This window comes from Rutilus rutilus (genome assembly GCF_951802725.1).
Source record: "Rutilus rutilus genome assembly, chromosome: 8".
Lineage (NCBI taxonomy): Eukaryota > Metazoa > Chordata > Actinopteri > Cypriniformes > Leuciscidae > Rutilus > Rutilus rutilus.
Genome location: NC_140222.1, coordinates 13531691 through 13546535, shown reverse-complemented (window position 1 = coordinate 13546535; position 14845 = coordinate 13531691). Strand labels below are relative to the sequence as shown.

Genomic DNA, 14845 nt, shown 5'->3' with positions numbered 1-14845 from the left:
TTTCGTCGAATGTCGTGTCCTCGGCGGCCTGACAAATGTAGATGTGCACACCCAATTTCAGCCTTTGGGTGATATATGCATCATCAGATAAGTTCTATATTAAAATTGCTTACAGTTCTGATGTTGCTAGGAAACCACAAACAGCCTGCAGTAACTCAGGCATACAATGTCCAATCTGCCCCTAACTACACTTGTTTTAAAGAGTCCTGTCCTGAACTGCTCATATTTGGTTATATTAATAGCACCACCTGCTGGTAGCAGGAAGTATGGCAAGTACAAATTACCTTAACATAGTCCTCCTATATTTACATACTGCCCACCATGCTCTGTTTTCCTAAAGGTGCCAGGTGACGGTGTCATGGGTGCGAGGCCCTTTTCATCGCTGCTTGAAGCTTTAATTTTACAGTATTCAGATCTCGTACAGTTTTTCCATTGACAAGTTGTTCGTTTTAACAGTTCATTTTGTTCATAGGAAGCTGCAGTTGAGCTCAGAGGGAGATGGCAACGTATAATCACACCATCTCTGATCAGCTTCTGTTATTATCTGTTTAAATGAGGATTTAATGTAAAATATGTAAAATGGGTTTGAGTGCAAAACAAATGGTTTCTTTTCAGATCGAAAGTTAAGAAATGGTTTATGCAATTTCATTCATTCTCTCATGTTGTGGCATTTGTTGTTTTCATCTAGAATTTAATCATCTGTTGGTTTGTGTTTCAGGTGTTTCTGCTGCTGAATGAGATGAAGTGAAGGAAGGAGAATCTGTTACTTTAGATCCTGGTGTAATAAAAAACACAAATGATGTGATTATGTGGTATTTTAACAACACTCTCATCGCTGAAATCACTGGAGATCAGAGTAAGATCTGTACAGATGTTCAGTGTAAAGAGAGATTCAGAGACAGACTGAAGCTGGATCATCAGACTGGATCTTTATAAACGACAGATCATCATCAAGAACAGCTTTGGTATCATAAGAGTGAAGAGATTCAGTGTTTATCTCATGGTGAGTGTATAATTCAGCCATTAAATGCATTTTCTTTTATGAATACAAAAAAAAGTTCAATATTTTTAAATCAACCCAATAATTGAAGGGTATGGACAGTTTAAAAATAGCGAACTTTGACTCACTGACACTTTGACTTAAGTTATTAACTTGAAAAATGCAGTTTTCCTGTGAATATTGTTTTCTGTTGAGTGTCTTAGTGATTTTAACTGCCGGTGCCATTTATAAGTTAAATCAATATCATACAAATTATGACCAGAAAGCTGTATGTAGAAGGTAGAAAGGTGTAAATATGAGTCAAATATATTGTTAAACACTGGGTGTATTATCAGTCGAGCTGTTAACATTGTCTGTCTGTCTTCATCTGTTCCAGGTTCAGGTCTGTCTTCAGGAGCTGTAGCAGGAATAGTTGTTGGTGTTCTGCTGGTTTCTGCAGTTGGAACTGCTGGTGTGATTAACTATCGCCACAAGATGCATTTGCCAATACAACAGAATGTAATTTTGTGTCCTTTATTTTTAACACTACAGTTCACCAGTGAGGCAGTCAAAACTATCAAAAACACAAATAACTAAATAACAATTCATATAAAAACGCAGTGTAACCTTTGTCAGATAGCAAGTTTCTTGTTAAGCCGGGAACACACTAAACAACTGTAAGGCTGATTATAAATGTAATTTGATACTTACATCAGTCAGGGACACTTGAGTTGCGTTCAGTCGGTGTTCACAGTTGATGTTTAAAATCTGCTCCAGTCGTTGAAAACAGTCTGTAAGTGTGTTCAGTTCAGTCTTAGAATGTTTCAGCTAGTCGTTCAGTGTGTCCCCGGCTTTAGAAAACGGCAATACAACAGTTTAAGCATTTTAGATGTGATATTGAAATCATAATACTTACATTTCGTAATACTGAAGTACAGGATATGACAGTTTCATGCAGTTTAAAGACAGAGTTTAATATTTAGGAACTGAAAACCTCTGAACATAAAACACAATTCCAAGTCTGTGGTATTTGTGTGTTTGTGTAACTGAAATATCAATCCTCTTCATTACTTTTACCTTCTGTGAATCTGTGTTTTCTTACAGGAGGATGATGCTGATAACCCACATGATCCGAATGTCATTCTTTTGGAGGACATGGAACATCCTTAAATCAGACTCAGCCTGAGGCTCCCAATAAAACAATGTAACATTTATTATTTTGATATTTTGAAATGGATTTGGAAATGATGGAGAGAAGATCAGATGAAACTCTAATTGTCACGATTCCAAGATTTCAGTGGTTGGTACCAATACCTGTGTAATTGAAATTTCAGAATTTTTAAAGGTGTATATTTGAATTAAATGTGGCACAATGACCTTCATCATCACAGTTTACTAATGCCTATATCTAATGCTAGGGATTAATCAATATGCTGATAGAGGACTGACGGGATACTCCAGACACAGGACGGATCTGTCGGGAGAGACAGTTTGCACATCAATGACTGCACCATTTCTGTACCAGGTGCTTCACAGGACACACGTGCTTTCAACTACATACTGTTTATCTACTAGTGTGTTCTAACATGCAACTATGCCATGTTTAGTCTCATCTGACAACTTATAAACTGAACTGACTGGTGATGAATTTAATAGAGGTCTTAAAGTATCCTAAGGTAAATAGGTAGGCCTACTGTTGTTCCAATTATTGGTTCAAAATCTCAGCGAAAGTTTCCAGCCTTACATGTTCTACTCAGAGCTGTTCACATCCTCAGACTCTGATTTATTCTTTTCTATGTCAACACTATCAACAGTGAAATGAATCTGCAGCAGTCAAGTGGTATGAGTAGAGCTCTGTAAGTTGTTTTAAGTTGATTAATATTGTAAAGTTCTGTGCTTTGAGACATGAGGTAATTTGACGCCGTCTCTCGTGATGCTCTGCTCTGCTGTGTGTGTTCATGTGTTTTGAAGGATGTGAGGCTTTAGAGATGCTCAAACAGAATAAAACAAACATGTGAAACATTTTCTTCAGTTGTTCGGTGTCTGATGAAACTGTCCTCAGTCTATATGTGAATCCTCACACAACACAGTTTGACCCTCCTAGTTTCACTCGCTCCATGTGCACATGATATAATACTGTTCATCTGGCCCTTAAGACTTTAACTGTTCTTAATTGGTGAAATATTCTTTATTTTTTATCATTTAACTTTTTTTTTAAGTAGTTGTCTGACTGTGTTAAATGGCAAAAATTAGAAGAATATCTCTAAGAACTCTAAGAACTCAAGTGATTTTAAGATTATTTTGTGTATATTTATTTAGTTCTCAATTTTATTGTATGTAAAAACCAAAGTTAAAAGTTAAAACAGTGTCTGATCTCATAGTACAAGTTTTTTTGAAGTTCATCATCTGAGTGAAACTGAAACCTTGGTCGGTGTACTTGAGAAAAGTGGTTTGATCTGGACCATCAGCTATTGGTGAGAGTGTGTAGCCTATGTGTGTTAGGTAAAGAGTTTCTTCCTGCCCTGCTTTTTATGAACCACACAGTTCCTCATAGAACAGGTTTACATTCAAATAAAATACTGAATCCAAAACTCTAAACCTAACAACAGTCATTTCAGAGTCAGAGGTCAAATAGACTCCCACACCAGCTAAACCCACTCTGGCTTTTCCCAGCTTCGGTAGCCACGCCCCCAACTCTCGCTATAGGCTGATTTGAAAGTGATTGACAGATCTGAGTGAACTGCTCTCAATGTTTTGATGGTGCCTGGGAGGCTCAGTGTTTACACTGTAAGTCGTGATCACGAGAAAACAAAAAAATTAATCACTTATTAGGTTTCCGTAATTTTGGTTGGATAGTTTAAAAAAGCTTAAATAACTTCCCAAAATTGGGAAACAAATTGTTGTTCCGCGGAGACCTGGGGGTAGGTTATAGGTCAGAGCAGCTCCTCTCTCTCATACGCCTACGCATGCACACACTGTCAACTGCTCAAATAAAACACTGAACTTTGATTTCACAACACACTCTACCTTCCATTATGGAGGCTCCCATATTAATTTGGGAGCAAAAGAACTAGCGTCGCCTTTATTGCAGAAGAAAAGAACGCTTATCAGATTCATTAAGGAAAACCATGGGGGAAACGTGCTGCAAATGAAGCTTTTCTTTCATTCGTTTTCGGTGATCTTGATTTTACTTGACAAAGGTATAGAACTTTATTTGTTACAATCTCTCTTCTGGTGTTTTCTGTGTCCGCTGTAGTAGCCTAGCCTATAGTGGCTGTTTCACACATACTCAGTTTGTGGTGCGTGTTGCAGTGCGTATGGAACAGCATGTGCCTTTGTGCTTTCTCATATGCTTGCAGTGTGCAACTGATCCGCGGCTGTACCACAACCACAGCATTTATTCACAATTTTTTTATTTCAAATCACTATTTTTATTATCAGCATCTTTTTTATAAAAAATAAAGAAATAAAAAGTTGCCAGCATTGCGATTCTATTTTTAGAATCTATAATCTAATCTAATGTTTGAAATAAAATTTGAAGTGGAAAAATGTTTGAAATAAGATTTGGGGGGAAAAAACTTATAATTGTGTAGCATAGGTTCCTACTTTCTGTTGCTCAGCAGATCAGCATTACGCAACTGCTGAAACATGTACCAGTCAATCACAGAAAAACCTTGGGATCAATTGAGTTAGTCAATTATTTATTCGGGATTGTTACTTCTACTAATACTATCAAGAATTTCTCTCACTATACTATTCCTCTTACTCCTAAACAGTTTGCCACTGTATTTGGTGCTATCCCTAGTTAAAAAAAAATAATAGAGATTCGTTTTATTTTTCTTAATAATTGTGTTTCCACTCCTTATGTCATTTCAAAATGGATCAACTTAGTGGGAAATATTTTGTGGAATAAGGTTTGGACTATTCCTAACAAGTATATATTGGTAAATACAGTCAAAGTGATTTATTTTAAGCTTATTCATTAGTACTGTCCTGTTAAAACTTTTATTGTGTCATTCTGTGTTTAAATTAAGGATATGTGAATTGTACTTTCTGTGATTCACAACCAGAGACTCTTTTGCATCTTTTCTGCAATTTTGTGATCATACAAGAAAACTTTGGCAAGATATTTGCAAGTTCATTGTAAAAGACTTTGAGCTTTATTTCAAGGATGTTTTGTTTGGGTTTTTCATTTTTGAGAAGCAATATGAAAATGTCTATAGAGATAAATAAGCTGTTCAAAAAAAAAAAAACTGTTAAATGAACTTAATTAAATTAAGGAAAACTTTAAATTGAATTACATTTTTTAAATAAAATAATTGTTTTAAATGATTTGTTTTAATATTGTTGTATGAACTTAAAATCATTTAGTCAAGACTACAAAAACAAATTGTCATTCCTACTAAAGTTTTGCCATGCCTAATAGAGACAATTTGTCAGGTTAACTACATTTATCTTTTGTCCTGCCTATATAAAATTGCCAACATTATAATTTTAGCTAACTTTAACTCTACTTCCAATGAAAGTGAAATACTTATGTTCAATTAAATTAAAACCACTTTTTATATAGTAATAATACATTTTACTTATGCATATATATAGTGTTTATTGATGTCCACAGCCTAAACACAGTCATCACCACTCTTTTGCATAATGTAACCACAAAATTTAAAAACATTACAGAAAGTACTCTAACATAACTGAACATTAAACGCTAACATTAATAACAACATATTTCCATTTACTGAAAAACATATAAAGTAACACTTTAATCCCCAAATTAACCCTCCTAATGTAATCCCTTGCAAAGCATGCTGGGAACTACAGATCCACAGCCCAGTTAGTTGTCAACAAAAAATATTCATGTAGTTATCACACAAATGAATTAAGTAAACTTCGGTTTTAAATATATTGATTTAACGCAATTAAATTAAGTTGTTACAAAATGTTAAAAATAGTGTTACTTTAGATTATTTTGATTAATTACATTGAACAAGAGGCAAAAATTCAAAAACATTTTGAGTGTATTTTCTTTCCAACATAACTATTTTACTTGCAAAATACTTGATCCACTAATGTAAAACAATGAAAGTGACCCCCATTTTTTCTCACTTTCAAGATGTTAAGGTCTATATTAAATCCTTGTCTACCTCCTGTATAGCAAAAAGGCTAAAACATTGAATGTAACAGATCTCAGATCCTACCCTGACCTAAAAAGCCTCAGTATCCATCTAAAAAGTTCTACGACCAGAGGCATGTTAAAATGTAGATATACAGTATTAGCTGTTCAACTTAGTGTAAAGCTTGTCTCCTTCAATTGTCAACTGCACTCGTTCCTGTTGCATGTCCTTTTTAAATCATAACTTAGCGTCTAGATATTTGTCTTAGCGTGCTTGAATGTTTTAATAGCACTTGATCATCATATAATGTAACGCTAGCCAAAGGATGGCAGGAAAATAAACAGATGCTGTGTTAACTGTGTTAAATATTTTTAACGACTTAAACTGGACAAATAAATTGCATGCTTTAAAATGTTGATTTTGAGAGCCCTAGTTGATGTATTTTACATCAGCTGATCAAATGTAGCTTGAATGTAATGTGAGTCGCTTTAGATAAAAACTTCTGCCAAATTAATAAAGTGTAATGTAAACACTATTTATGTGGGAGATTCAAACACCAGGATTAAAATATATATTATAGAAAAACTGTTCATTTCTTCTTTAGGTGTTTTCGGTGTTGGATCAGAAGAAGTGTCAGTGTTTGTGATGGAGGGAGATTCAGTCACTTTACACACTGGTGTTAAAACAAACCAACAAGATGATATTAAATGGTATTTTAATGACACTCGCATCGCTCAAATCAATGGAGATCTTAATAAGACCTGTACAGATGTTGAGTGTAATGAAGGCACTGAGAGATTCAGAGACAGACTGAAGCTGGATCATCAGACTGGATCTCTGACCATCAGAAATATCAACACAACACACTCTGGAGTTTATGAGTTAAAGATCATCAGCAGCAGCAGCATTAGTGGAAAGATCTTCAATGTTTCTGTTCATGGTGAGTTGGTGAATGTTTAATGTTTAAATGCAGTTTATATATGTTTAAAAATTTGCCATATTTTTTCCCCAATGATATTCGGTTCTTTCTTATCTTTTTTTTTCTGAGTTATTATTCTTACAGTATTCAGATCTCCTACAGTTTTTCCATTGACAAGTTGTTAGTTTAACAGTTTTGTTCATAGGAAGCTGCAGTTGAGCTCAGAGGGAGATGGCAACGTATAATCACTCCATCTCTGATCAGCTTCTGTTATTATCTGTTTAAATGAGGATTTCATGTAATACATGTAAAATGGGTTTGATTACAAAACTAATTGTTTCTTTTCAGATCGAAAGTTAAAGGGTTTATGCAATTTCATTTGTTCTCTCATGTTGTGGTGTTTGTTGTTTTCATCTAGAATTGAATCATCTGTTGGTTTGTGTTTCAGGTGTTTCTGCTGCTGAACAAGATGAAGTGAAGAGAAAGTCAGTGACGGAGGGAGAATCTGTTACTTTAGATTACTTTAGAATAAAACACCCAAATGATATGATGACGTGGTATTTTAATGACACTCTCATCGCTGAAATCACTGGAGATCAGAGTAAGATCTGTACAGATGTTCAGTGTAAAGAGAGATTCAGAGACAGACTGAAGCTGGATCATCAGACTGGATCTCTGAACATCACAAACACCAGAAACACAGACTCTGGAGAATATAAACTACAGATCATCATCATCAACAACAGCTTTGGTATCATTAGAGTGAAGAGATTCAGTGTTTCTGTCATTGGTGAGTGTATAATTCAGCCATTAAATGCATTTTCTTTTGAGAAAAAAGTTCTATATTTTTAAATCAACCCAATAACTGATGGGTATGGACAGTTTAAATAAGAGAACTTTGACTCAGTGACACTTTGACTAATGTTATTAACTTTAGTGCAGTTTTCCTGTGAATATTGTTTTCTGTTGAGTGTCTTAGTGATTTTAACTGCCGGTGTTAAAAACAACAGAAGTTGCCATTTATAAGTTAAATCAATATCATACAACTGATGACCAGAAAGGTGTATGTAGAAGGTAGAAAGGTGTAAATATGAGTCAAAGATATTGTTAAACACTGGGTCAGTGTTCGAATTATACCTTGAGCTTCGAGGGGTACCGCTATTTCGACTGGTGACGTCACTTTTTTGCCCATTTTATAGGCTTACACAGAAGAACCACTAATCTATATCAGTTTTTCCTGGCTCAAAATGAGGCGGAGGTGGTCAAATCGTAACTCTAGGGGGGTTCGGGGGCATGCCCCCCCGGGAGAAAATTTTGTACATTTTAAAGTTAAATTCATTAATCTGGTGCACTTTGAGTCACTCGAATCTGTTTTTAAAAATAAATAATAATCCACCCGCCAACCGCCTATATTCTTTGATTTAGATATCTGCATCTGATCATCCCATTACAATTATTCAATTAAGCATGATAATATGGTAACATATCACACTGAAGTAGGCTGATTTAAAATGAACATTTATTTAAAATAAAAGTTCTTCTTTTGGCAAAATTACATTTCCTTTATAACCTAAACAGAGGCTTTACTCCCTTTAAACTTAAATTGTCAATGTTTCATTTTTGAAAACACTTATCGGAATAATTTTTTGTACCTTTATAAAGGGCATTTTCCCCCTAATTTTATTTAATGCATGCTCTAAATTTCATTTCAAATTCTTACATTTTATCAATACATTCAATTAAAATAATAAGACACTAGGCTGTTACTAATCAAATTAAATAATTTACATTGAAAAATTATTACTGTATTAAATGAGATTATGAGATTGTTTTGAATATTTTTTGAATATACAAATAAGGAATGTTGAAAAGAATGATACTTTATTAAACTAAACCGCCAGTAGGAGGCGGCAGGCGACCGTCTTAATGAGCGAGTCATTGAGTCATTAATTTAAACGATTCGTTCAAACGGCTGATTTATTCAGAATGAGGCAGTTTAATAATGGGTAATTGAATCTTTGACTCGAGCGATTAGTTCAAAATGCTGAATCATTCAGTAATGAATCATGGATGCGTGTTGCTGTGAGATGCTATGGTTCTGTTGTTTGGAACTATTTTCGCTGCTGAAACAGAACAAAAACTGTCATTGCGTCTAAAAATGTAAGTAGCCTAACTTAGTTTTAATTATTTGTTTATTGAACTGTTATGAAATCAATATCTCGGTTTCAATCGTGATAGCATTCAGGAAAACAGCATTCTGGTCGTGTGTAGACTATAATGTTATTGTTTCTTAACTATAATTAATATGTTATAAATAACTGCGCGAACCTCAACAGCGCAACTTTGTTACCGTCTGTACATTAGATAAGTTACCATGATGGGAGTCCCGTGTCTTTATTACACTCAACACATTATAATGATTTATCTGTCATCCACCCTCGATTGAATGGAATGTTGTTATTACTTGGCCCGCTCGACCCGCGGATTATGATCTGTGCAGCACTATCGACAAACTATCGAGTAGCCTACGTATGTAACGCAGCTAACGTTAGTGATATAAAAAAACCATGGTAAAAAACAGAGGCTGAACGTACCAGAAAAATAATACAGCCCGATGGGGGGTAGGGTTTGAAATCGTATTTAAATACATACTATTTTGGATAGGCTAACATTATATATTTTTTATTTTTTTAAATCAGTACCACCCAACTATTATTTTACTCCCTTTTGGGAGGTACCAAGTCTCATCTAGGGGGGTCGGACCCTCCCAATACCCCCCGTAATTCGAACCGTGCACTGGGTGTATTATCAGTCGAGCTGTTAACATTGACTGTCTGTCTTTATCTGTTCCAGGTTCAGGTCTGTCTTCAGGAGCTGTAGCAGGAATAGTTGTTGCTGTTCTGCTGGTTTCTGCAGTTGTAACTGCTGGTGTGATTTACTATCGCCACAAGATCTATACACTAGTACAACAGCATGTAAGTATTACAAATAGCTGATTGAACAAGAAATAGGGATTTAATTCTGTATACAAACATAAATGTAAACTGTGAATGAATAGTAATTTTTTGTCCTTTAATTTTAATAGTTCACCAGTGAGGCAGTCAAACCTATCAAAAACACAAATAATGCCAAAATTAACCAAATAAAAAAATCATTTAAAAACATAAAGTGCGACTTTTGTCAGCAAGTCTTGTAAAAATGCCAATTCAACAGTTTTAGCATTTTAGATGTGATATTGAAATAATAATACGTAATTTTGTAACACTGGAGTACAGGAGATGACAGTTTGATGCAGTTTATAGACAGTGTTTAATATTAAGGAACTGAAATCCTCTGAACATAAAACACAAATCTGGAGTAGTATTTGTGTTTGTGTATCTGAAACATCAATCCTCCTCATGACTTTAAGCTTCTGTGAATCAGGAGGGTGATGCTGATAACCCACCACACGATCCCAGTGACATTCCTTTGGAGGACATGTAAAATCCTTAAATCAGACTCAGGCCGAGGCTCCCAATAAAACAATGTAACATAAGTAACTGATTGAGGACTGATGGGACACTCCAGGCACAGGATGGTTCTGTCGGGAGAGACCGTTTGCACCTCAATATCTGGACCATTTCTGTACCAGGTGCTTCACAGGACATACAGTACTGTATATGCTTTCAACTACATACTGTTTATCTACATGTGTTCTAATATGTAACTATGCCATGTTTAGTCTAATCTGACAGCTTATAAACTGAACTGAATGGTGGTGAATAGGGCTGCACAATAGGCTACCTGAAACCCTAAACCCCGTGGTTTACACTGATGTTAAAATAACACTTGTGCTATAGTAAAGCACTGATGACACTTTCAGAAGTTGTAGGCATGTTTTCTTGTCACAAAAAGAATGTGAAACACGTATGTTGGTTATCTAATTTTAAATATATTTTTTAAGATAATTTAAGTTTATTTTACACATTTTAAACATTATCATATCACATATCGCATTATTAATGAGATATCGCATTTTCTTTAACATCGTGCAGCCCTTAGTAGTGAATTTAATAGAAATATTAAAGTATCCTAAGCTAAAATCTAGGTAACATTGTTTAAACATGCATTTAGGAGAATATGTTAATGTTCTTCTCCCCCTCTTGATCACCACACATTTGCCATACAGCAACATGGTGTCATCCCAGATCCATTGCTGTCTGGGTATCTTTTGGTTTCCTGTCGGTCGGTTTCGGTGTGGTTATTTCACTCATATTTAACAATGCTTTACTCAGGGTATATGAAGGAAAGATAACTGTTGATCTGGGAGAAAGGCTTTAACCCAGTCTCTCCCACACACGTAAACTCACACTATGAGAAAGGCTTTTAAGGCCTCTTCTGCAAAACAGTGCATCATTTTTTTCAGCTAAGTCTTTATATACAGTAAGTTGTTTCATTCTTCTGTCTGTATTTAAACATGTAACTTAATAAACAACTTTGCCTGCTTTAAAGGCTTTGAGAATCTTTTCTTTTACACTGATAATGTTGAAAGCTAAAGTGATTGTAACTTTCATTATCTAGTGTTCAAGATAAATCATGTTTTCCTTTTAGAAAGACTTTTACCTTTAAAGAATAAAGGTAATTTATTCTCATTCTTCATTCAGGGGTAAAAGGAAGTTCAGAATACGTGAGTGATATACTGTAATTGAGCATCTGACGCCGCTCACACTGCTGAGAGCAAGGGTTAGATGAATTTGTAAATATGTGCTGTGAGCTTTCCTCTCAATAACAAAATAAACACAACAAAATTGAGAAAACAGATAGCATTTTAATAAAGCATAAGAAAAACATCTAATCATAGAAACATGGATATGTTACAAGCTCTGCAATTCTACACTCCACTAAAGTCTCGTCACATTTATTTATATATCACTGTATACAATAGACTGCTTAAAATCAAGCAGCTTTACTGTATTAACATGAAAAACATGGCAGTGTCTTTCATCGGAAATACAACTTAATTTTCTATGGCAGCATTCCAGTGCGCTCATGTTTTCACTCGCAGACGTCTGACCTAGACAGACTGAACAGGAGATATGTAAATTTTTTATGTAAAAGGCAGAGCTTCAGCGCACACCAATTACTGTACATAATCGCCATGGACCAATGGCGATTGGTCATTTGGCAAGCTGTTTTGAACTCCCAAAACGAAATTTGTTTTTAAGCCTGATTTTGTTCGAATTGACCAACACAATATCAGAAATCACAATAACAACTAACAAAAAATAAAATGTGATCAAACAATATCATAGAAAGATCAAAAGCAAAAAAGATTCTGTGAGAAACCAAAGGTTGTGAATCAGGGCCCGTATGAGCTCTAACATCAGATCCAGTAGATCCAGTTTTTGATCATCAATTTTTAGGGACATTTTCGTACATGACCTCTTTCTTTGATTTCTGCAAGCAAACAAAAACACAATCAGGAACTGCTGATGCAAAGTGAACATTAATTGCAGACCAACCTTTAAAACAAGACCTTATTAAAGTGTCTGTAAAATAAGTGATTTACTAAAAATAGCAAGGATAAAGAGCAGGAGTGCAAAACCCAATTCCTAGTGGGTCACAGCCTTGCAGAGCTTAGTTCCAGCCCTGCTCCAACACACAGATAGGCTGTGTCTCAATCAGGCCCGGCTCCACAGGGCAAGAGTTGGCATGGCCCACCCAATCAGCAGTTCGGCCCACCCTGGCCCCACACCAAACAAGGACTGATTGTAAAATTGGTGTCATGTTCAATTCAGCTCCAGATTTTGAGTGAGATTGGGTTTTCTCTGCTTGATATCAAAATTCCACTTGTTATTTAGAAAGCAGTATTAGAACGTGACCACGGTCTTCATAAACATTCAAATGACTTTAAACAATTCACGTGCAAGAAGACTCGAAAGAAACTTGGTAACCGCGCTTTGTTTTCACTGCACATACTCACAAGTCAGCGCTACTGAACTGAGATCTTTGTGTCTTATAGCGCTTAAACGAATGATAACGTCAAAATGCCCATTTTGGCTTGTATCCAAGTAAACAATCTTAACTGATGTAAAATAAAAAGTCTTAATGAATGTAAACAGTTGGGAGAATATCTGAAATGTGTCAAAACAGTGCATTTGATATTAAAGTGACAGTAGCTTAATACACCTGCTGCTGACCTTGACTGAATAACTTCTTTAGCTTCAATAACGATTATTTTTAATGCATATAGTATTGTACCTGAATACTGTTAGACATACCTGATCTGACCTTATTTGTTCTGTTGTATTTATGTGTGCTATTTTGTTTATTTATTAACTTATTTAGTGGGGCTAGTGAAAATTCTGGAAGGGCAAGTAGGCCTCACCATAAATTCCTTAGCGTTGAGCTCTGTGTTTATATAGAGTCCCTTAAGACCTGCTACTTTTGTGATAAAATAAAGTTACAACATTTGTTACAGTGAAAACTCAGTCTACAGTCTAGACTACAGTCACTTGGCCCACCTTACATCTGAAAGCTGGAGCCAAGCTTGGTCCCAATTCAGACGCTGCATCCCTCGAAGGACGCGAAGGTCAGACTGAGTGTTTTTAAAATGGGGCGATCTAGCCTACGGAGGATTGTTTTTGTTGTTGCCTAGCAACTGTAACATCTTCTGTTGATGAGTGGCAGTAACATTTGTAGAGTTTTTTACATTAAACTGTCTGAAAACAAAACAGGTTTCACAAACTGTCTAAATATGTCCATCATAATAAAGAGTATAACTATATATATTATGTAAGAGTATATAACTATAATTAGCTGGATCAGGTGCGTTTAATTACACTGTGGCCTTACAGAAACTGAGTTCCCTTTCGAAAGGGAACTCTACACTACGTCAGAATGACGCTATGGGGAACGCCTCAGGCGTGACAGGTGTCTGAAATCAAATATCATCTCACAGCAATCATGCTGACCGGCGACAGCCCGTGAATCATTAGCGTGAATGATTAACGTGAAACCTGCAAGTATAAAAAAGGGGTGCTTTGCAACATGACAACATCCTTTTCGTCTTCAGGGACTGTTTTTGTCTGTAATTAAAAACGTCTACTCCAGCAAGGAAATGAAACGCACGTCCAAGGCAAGTCCTAAGAAATTTGTCAAATGTGTTGACCCGTGCCCAAGATATTTGTCGCCGGGTGACACTCACGAGATGTGCGTGTACTGTCTGGGTGAAGAGCACGCACGGGATGCTCTCGAGGGAGCATCCTGTGCAAACTGTGAGTGTTTTCCTATGAGAACGCTCCGCTCTCGTCTGGCTCTCTTCTCGAGGGGAGAGAGTTCAGCATCTGGTCCTCGCGGATCGGGTCCCGCTCGTGCCGAGGCAGAGCGGAGACGCGCTTCATGGGGCTCCCAGATGGAGCTTGCTGACAGTCTCGAGAGGGTTGTTCACCTCTCGGACGAGTCATCGGCTGACGAGAGTGAGCTGCAGGTGGAAGACGGAGAAGATTCTCCTACTGGTACTGCAGCGAGTGCTCTTCAGGCTGGGCAAGAGATGGCTGAGGAGGATGAATCAGATCCTCAACCTCGTCAGCCATCCTGCCCCATGTACGCTGAGTTGGTGGAAGTTATGGAGCGCGCCACTGACAAGCTTCAGTTGCCATGGCGGCGCGCTCAGGGAGAGATCGCTCGCGGCCGGTTAGACGATCGATTTCTCCCTGAACATAGACCACCAGCTCAACGGAGCCTCCCATTCCTTCCGGATCTTCATTCTGAGATCGAGAGGGCATGGGAGAAACCATACTCGGCCCGTATTCATCGACATCAGCGGGGTAATTTCGCTGATGTTGA

The 14845-nt window shown here is 36.5% G+C and overlaps 1 protein-coding gene across 1 annotated transcript; it reads left to right on the top strand.

Moving 5' to 3' along the window:
• The first annotated feature begins 4000 nt into the window (after positions 1–4000).
• Positions 4001–11505, top strand: LOC311295167 (uncharacterized protein). Its single transcript, XM_084416402.1, has 5 exons — positions 4001–4179; positions 6704–7039; positions 7467–7808; positions 9872–9993; positions 10442–11505. Exons 1-5 carry the CDS (start codon positions 4128–4130, stop codon positions 10499–10501), a joined length of 912 nt encoding a protein of 303 aa, XP_084272528.1. The 5' UTR covers positions 4001–4127; the 3' UTR covers positions 10502–11505.
• The last annotated feature ends 3340 nt before the right edge of the window (positions 11506–14845 follow it).

Coding starts and splice junctions, on each gene's coding strand:
- LOC311295167 (XM_084416402.1), top strand. CDS start 4,128: ATGAAGCTTTTCTTTCATTCGTTTTCGGTGATCTTGATTTTACTTGAC. Junction 4,180..6,703: donor CTTGATTTTACTTGACAAAG/GTATAGAACTTT, acceptor TTTCTTCTTTAG/GTGTTTTCGGTGTTGGATCA. Junction 7,809..9,871: donor ATTCAGTGTTTCTGTCATTG/GTGAGTGTATAA, acceptor TATCTGTTCCAG/GTTCAGGTCTGTCTTCAGGA.